The sequence below is a fragment of the Gekko japonicus genome, unplaced genomic scaffold (assembly GCF_001447785.1).
Source record: "Gekko japonicus isolate JY-2015 unplaced genomic scaffold, Gekko_japonicus_V1.1 scaffold917, whole genome shotgun sequence".
Taxonomy (NCBI): Eukaryota; Metazoa; Chordata; class Lepidosauria; order Squamata; family Gekkonidae; genus Gekko; species Gekko japonicus.
The window spans coordinates 90,564-97,726 of record NW_015169201.1 but is presented as its reverse complement, the minus strand read 5'-3'; the positions used below and the strand labels follow the sequence as shown (position 1 = coordinate 97,726).

The 7,163-nt window shown below is 51.3% G+C and overlaps 1 protein-coding gene across 1 annotated transcript; it reads left to right on the top strand.

Annotated features, from left to right (window-relative positions):
- Positions 1-574: 574 nt before the first annotated feature.
- On the top strand, positions 575-5,612 carry GSC (goosecoid homeobox). Its single transcript, XM_015416342.1, has 3 exons — positions 575-1,191; positions 3,259-3,518; positions 5,239-5,612. Exons 1-3 carry the CDS (start codon positions 846-848, stop codon positions 5,389-5,391), a joined length of 759 nt encoding a protein of 252 aa, XP_015271828.1. The 5' UTR covers positions 575-845; the 3' UTR covers positions 5,392-5,612.
- The last annotated feature ends 1,551 nt before the right edge of the window (positions 5,613-7,163 follow it).

Sequence of the window (7,163 nt, the reverse complement as noted above, 5' to 3'; positions counted from 1 at the left end):
AGGACCGGGCTGTACACATCTCGACCTAAATACACATCCCAAAGCCCTCTTTGCCTAATTCCTGCCAGGAATCCGGAATCTAACACCTTGATCCTAAACTCATTTACTTGGTAGGTAAAACCCAGGGATTACTCCTCCTGAATCGGTACGGCCTGAAGGATCGGGGGTGTTCGCAGGAGGCAGAGGAAATGGCACCCAATCAGCGAAGACAAAGTCCGGGGGCGAAGCGATGGGGCCGGGAGCGGGTGTTAGGCGGTTTCCCGCAATGTTATTAACCAGATTAACCCGGGCAACAATTAGCAAAAGCAGCGAGCGGGGGGGAGAGGCTATGGGGGGGAGGGGGTCGTGGGGGACGCTCCTCGGAGAGAGAGTCACACTAATGGAGAGGATTACGTTAGTTTCGTTAATTCTCAATACACAGGAATCGGTGTAAAAAAAAGAGGAGAGTGAAATCTGGTTTTATTTGAGACCTGATATATAACCAGGAACTAAATCCAGAATGACGTCGCCCGGGTATAAAAAAGGAAAGAGGTTTGGGATGGATTATAGACTCCATGCAGTTGTGATCTGAGGAGGAAGCAGGCGAGAGTGGAGGAAGAGGAGGGGAAAGAGGAGGGGGCGAGCACGCCAAAATCACCAGGAAGGGGTGGTTGGTTTGGTTTTGTTGTTTTTTTTAAAAAAGGGGGACTTTTGCGGGTCACTTTCGCTCCTAAGCGCGGCATAGCGAGGCTGGACGCCGCCGCGCCGCGCCGCCCCGTCCGTCCAGCTCCGCTCTCGCCTCCCGCCGCCAGCAGTTCCTTCTCTTCGGCCCCTCCGGCTCCTCCCTCCGAGCCCGGCGGTGGGGGATGCCTGCCGGCATGTTCAGCATCGACAACATCCTGGCGGCCAGGCCCCGCTGCAAAGAGTCCTCCGTGGTGCTCCAGCCGCAGAGCGCCGCGCCGGTCGTCTTCTCGGCCAGCCTCCACGGGGGGGACTCGCTCTACGCCTCGGCCGGCGGCGACTACGGCGGATACTACCCGCGGGCCGTGGCCCCGGCGTCCAACTTGCCCGCCCTCGGCGGATCGAGGCTGGGAGGCTACGGCAACTACTACTACGGGCAGCTGCACGTCCAGGCGTCCGCCGTCGGCCCTTCGTGCTGCAGCGCCGTGCAACCTCTGGGGGCTCAGCAGTGCTCCTGCGTCCCGGCCACAGGTGAGTCTCTGCCAGCCACGCTTCAGTGGGCGCCGGTGGTGGAGAAGAGGGAGGGAGCAGGGCCGGCTCACTCACTAGGCGAACTAGGCGATCGCCTAGAGCAGGACGGCCCTTAGGGGCACCAAACTGCACCCGGCCCCGTACTCTGGGAGTTTCTTGATTATTTGTGTTTTTCATTCTTCCTAAAATTATTTTTGAAAATTGGTGGGTGCGGGGCCCCCAGAAGGGATCCTCGCCTAGGGTGCAAAATAAGCTGGAGCCGGCCCTGGGAGGGAGGGAGGGTTTTCAAAGTTTGCCCCCGGAATGACTTCCCTTCTCCACCGCCCTGGTACTTGCGTGGACACCCTATTACGACTCACAGAGTTATCTGTGGAGGGAGAGCACGCGGGGACTGAGTCGGACTCAAGACTAGTGGGGAGGAAGTTTGATTCTGCCCTCACAGCGCCAAGATCTCAAGCGCATGGCTTCATTTCCCCCGTGGCGAGGAACTGCGTCCCATCCGTGGCGACCCCGGCCATTTACCCCCCCCCTCCCCACGCGCCCTCAACGGGTCCTGTTTCTTGGTCGCGCTGGAGTGTGACGGAATGCTGGTGGCGGTGGGGAATGGGCGGAAAGCTGGGGCGCTGGCGATGAATCCCACCACATCGGTTAGAATCCCGTATGATTTACGGCCCAAATTAATGTGCTGAGGGGTCGGCGGTGGGTATAGATTTCGGAGCCTGCGTTCTCTCACGTTCTCCACCTTGTCATCCTTAAAAACGTAGCCTTTTGACGCTCCGTCACCAACGCGCGTAGTTTACCCTTTACAGGAGTTTGCTTTGAACATTTACAGTGGCACGGTTAGCGCTGGTCTTGAGTTTATTGAAGCGAGTGGGGTAAAACTGGAGTAACTCTGCATGGATTGCTTGCACTGTGAAATCTGTTGGGAATAATTAGACTGACTCGCGAGCGGAAAGGCCTTTCCAAAAGCCCCTGCTCGTTATAATCAGTAGGACTTACTTCTGAGTAAGTAGGCTTAGCATGAAGATGCAGAAGTATTTTTAAGGCTGGCCTAGAGTCTTCCGAAATTGAGCACCCTCTCCCAGTTTAATCCGCGCATTAAATCAGACTTTATTTTGAATCCCCAGGAAGCCCTCCTGAATCAGGAAGAACCCGCTTCCAGGGTTTAAAGTCCAGGTGTAAAATCCCCAGCCCGCCTAAATACAAAAGACCGGATAGCTGCAATCAATAAATTTAGAAACTGAAATGCTAGAGATGAAGCCGATTTAAACTGCACCCCTTCTTCCAGCCCGAAAACCCCTTAACGCCACTACATTCAGTGGGGCTTGTTTCCGTGTAGAGATAGTTAGAATTGGGCCACCGGCCCTGTGGAAAATAAGAGGACCTGGAAGAAGAACATTAGTTTCATTATGTGTTCCTTTTAAGCATATGTCGCTCGGAATCGCAGTTTAATCCACATTTTCAATTCATTCCAATGGCTTTGGAGCTATACACTGTACGTCCCTGTAATTTAGGTCGACACCACTGTGCCTAGGAAGACTCCTCCACACCCATTTTTTGTAAGTGGTTTCCAGATTATCAGAGTTTTAAATAGTTTGGTCGCGGCGCCGAAGCCCTTTAAACAGCCTCCCGTTTATCAATGGGATTAACCTTTGAGAAGGATGCAGTTGCGCTCAACTCAAAGCAAAACTTAACTAATTGAGACGCTGGGAGGGGGTTCGTTAGCAGTCCATGAAATTACTCCGAGGCTAATCTGGATTAAGCGAGCCGCGCGCGCATCGCAGCCTCCCCCCACCGCCAGTATAGTTTAGTGCTTTCTCATTACCCACCCAAGTTAATGGGACCCTCGGAGTCTGGAGAAGGGGAGGGGGGCTCTTGTTCCAACTCTGAAACTTCCAAAGTGATCAACTCCGCGCTTCTGTCACTTGCCTCGGGTCGGGGGGGGGGATGGGCTTTTTGGGGGGGGGGGGGGGGGGATGGGCTTTTGGGGGGGGGGATCCTTCCGCCTGCGCTCTTGAATCCCCTGCAAAACCCGCGCCATCTCCCATTGCATCTTTGTCTCACCAGGCTACGAAGGTACCGGCTCCGTCCTCATGTCTCCCGTGCCCCACCAGATGCTGCCCTACATGAACGTGGGCACCTTGTCTCGGACTGAATTGCAGCTACTAAATCAGCTCCACTGCCGGAGGAAAAGGAGGCACCGGACCATCTTCACGGACGAGCAGCTGGAGGCTCTGGAAAACCTCTTCCAGGAAACCAAATACCCAGATGTGGCGACCAGGGAGCAGCTGGCCAGGAGGGTGCACTTGCGGGAGGAGAAGGTGGAGGTAAGGCGTGGCCGCTTCTTCTAAACTTCATTTAACAGGGGAAAGGCTCGCAGATTATGAGCGAGTGTTTGTGGGGCGAGAAGCGATCAACAAGTTGGCACAGGGAGGAAGAAAGTTTGCATTTGGGTCGAGGGTTTTTTTGTACAGCGCCTGGCACCTCCTTGGCGCAAGAAACTATACCCGTGGTAACAGCAGCGGTGTCAGCCCCTGTAGCAGTTGTAGAGACGGAGTCATTAACTTTAGTAATCACAACCTTTAAATTCATCCCTCCCAGGTTTAGGGGAACCTGAGCGCAAAAGATTTAAGCGGCATTTCCCCTCAAGAGCTACTGCTATTCTGCGCTGGTCAATAGGGTTAAAGTGGTTTATACCATTCTAGCTTGTTTGTGGATTGCAGCTCTGATCCTACGGATTCCCCAAAGAATCGGAGTTTGCTTCTGCGCACTGTTCACGACTTTTTAAACCTTGCTCTGATTATGTTTCACTTGAAAGTAAGTCTCAGGGACTTCAGTGGGGCATTTTTTTGGGGTAGGCATGACTACAGCTAAACTTACCGTCAAGATTAATTGAGTTTTATGGATGATACCGGAAACTTCCTTTAGACAGAATACCTGGGTTTTAACTGGTCTCTGGATCCGACTGCAAAGCCGCTGGGGCTTCCGCGGGGACACAGGCGAACGAGTTGCTCACGGTGACAATCGCTGCCTAGTATTTGCGTAGCCCGGCTATTGCCGCGCGGAACCGTAGCTGATCATCCTCGCAGACGCATTTGAGTGGGAGGCAAGTTCCTCCGAAACTGGGGAGAAACTGACTAGATCTTGTGCAAATACCAGGGTATCTCTTAGAGCTGGACAGCTCCACCCCATCTCGCCTTTAGAGCTCTTTACCAGCCAATGCAAGGTACCTGCTCGGTTTAGGATGCAGCGCAAGGGGTCTAGGATGAGATGCATGATGTCCCATTGCCCCGGAGAAGCGTAGACCTCGGCAGACTAAGGCTGCGGTCAGACACACTAAATAACACACTTTCAATGCGCTTCCCAACTGGTTTTCCAGTTCACACGGTAAAATCCAGCTGGAAAGTGTGTGAGACCGCAGCAGACCAAGTCCTGTAAGTAGTACCCCCCCCATTACTCTGTACTTTGCAGCAGTCATAGCCTATAGCTGGCTCTAAATTTGTAACGTGGTAGTAACAGTGGTGTTCAGTTCTCATTCTCTCACGCAAATCGTGCAATTTTGTCGGTTTAATTGCGTAGCGATCCTGAGCGACATAAACGCTTTCCCATCGAAGGCCGAAGCGGCTGCTAACCCCAAATCCCAATTTATAGGGCGCCGACCCCCAACTTAACTCGGAAGGCTAGGAGTCCGAGTTCCTTTACAGGCGGTGGTGCTTGTTGAGGGTGGTAGCCGATCTTAAACTCTGCGCGGGATAGTTGCAAAGGGAAGGCCGCCGGCGCTCTTAGCTGTCTTAGCCCTGTGTTCAGGATCCAGGCGTTTTCGCGACGCCCGCATAGACGCTCTCGTGTGCGAGTATGGATTTCGTGCGGTCAGGGTTTTGCAGCTGAGTGTTTGAGCCATTTCTTTGGAAGCGTTTGAGATGGCCGGACAATTCTGCCGAGAGTTTAGATTGCGATGCCTCATAGGCGCATGTGGGTCACTTGTTGTCTGACCATGTTCTATTGCAACTAATAAATCCCCCCCTCCCTTTCCAATTTATTTGGCAGGTTTGGTTCAAGAACCGCCGGGCTAAATGGAGGAGACAGAAGAGATCTTCCTCGGAGGAGTCAGAAAATGCCCAGAAATGGAACAAAGCTTCCAAAACATCCCCGGAGAAGAGACAAGAAGAAAACAAAAGCGATTTGGACTCCGATAGCTGATACCTCTCCCACCCACCCCCAACGGAGGGAGCTTCGCTTGGCCGCGGGACGGACTACTCTCGTCTGTAACTACTTGCACGGAAGAGATGCTCAGAAAATTCTTGCACAGACTCTGCGTCAGCAGGAGGAGGCGGGGAAGGAGGGACCTCTCTTATCTGTATATAATGTACTTGACCCGGGGAGCGATCCCGTTTAAATAAAGAGCGCGTTTGCGGAGGTGTTGCACAGGTGGACGCGGGCCGTGGTTTGTTTTGTTTGGGTGTTTCTGCCCGCCAGATCCCAAGGAGACAACACAAAAGCGTCAGACCGGGGGCCAAACACGTCTTTGTTTAGTCTAGGCCCGGCGAGGAGGGGCCTGCGAAATCTTTTCCCTTAACTCGTTTTGGCCGGTTGAGTGCAAAGAAGGAGTGGGAGGGAAGCGTGTAGGAAGGGCGGGTTTTTAACTTTGCAGTTGTCATTGGTTATTAATCTGTAACCTCACACTGGGAAGCGTAGGCTGGTGATTTGGAACAAGCCAGAGAGAAAGCGGTTTGTTTTTGTAAAAAACCAGTTGTTTTCTGTTTTGGGAGTTCAAGAATGCTTCCTTCTAAGTAAATCCCGCTGTATTCGGCGGGGTTTGTTCCCAGGTGAATGTGCGTGGGCCTGCAAACCTTAGAAGCGCAAAACTGACTCCTTAATCCCAGCCAAACCCGCAAACGAAGCAACCCTCGGTTTGGAAACGCTGTGAAAATGCCTCTGGAAGTAGAAAAGAGCAAGAGTCCAGCAAGCACCTTAAAGACTAACAAAATAGCCTTCCTGAGTCATTGCTCACTTCTTCAGAGGTATCACTGAAGTGAGTCACTGCTTACTCCTTCAGATCCTTCTGAAATATCTGAAGAAGTGAGCAGTGACTCGCCGAAGCTCATGCGCTGCCACGTATTTTGTTCATCTTTAAGGTGCTACTGGACTCTTTGTTCTTTTCTACTACTACAGACATACTTACAGGGCGACCCATTCTTAAGCTATGCCTCTTGAAGATCTTCTCTTGCGCTTGGTGGCATTTGCTAACAGCGTGGAGGCCTCTGCTTTTCAAAGTCACTTTAGTGACTGAGTGGCACGTCTTATTGATTGAAGTGCAACTTCAGTCTCTCTTGGAAATAAATTTAGGATCTCTAAAGCCCTAAAAGGCCAGAAGCCAGGCGGTTGGGGCGGCTGAACGCTCTAACTTTCTAGTGGTTCACACATTCAAGACTCAGTAATTTTGGGCGTCGGGCGACGAAAACGTCAAATTATATTTTACACGAAGGGACAAGACTTGTGATCGGGTTTTTAAAAGTTAATCTTTTTGCAAAATACTATGAGACATGACGGTAACCCCAAAAAGTCAATTGAACAGTACAGGGCATTTTTGCAAAGAACAGATTCGAGTCAGATTTTCATGGTATAGAATCTTGTTAGGATTATTTTTAAGTAAGTCAGCAGAGTATTAAGAGACTGAGTCCATGGTGTGTATTAAAATATAAAAGTTTACTATAAACCTAACATGGGAAAAGGGTACACAGGATATGAAAATAACATAACAAACATCATTAACCCTGTAAATACTGAAGTGTTTTGACTTGTAACACCCAACAAATCTCCTTGGTCCTTAAGGTGCTACTGGACTGGAATCCAGCTGTTCTGCAGATCAACAGGGCTTTCTGCAAAGAAACTTTCTTTAAAGAAGTAGCTGCTACAACTTTATTGCTGCAGCGGTTTTTTTAAGTAGTCATAGTGAAAGAGTAGTAGGGAAA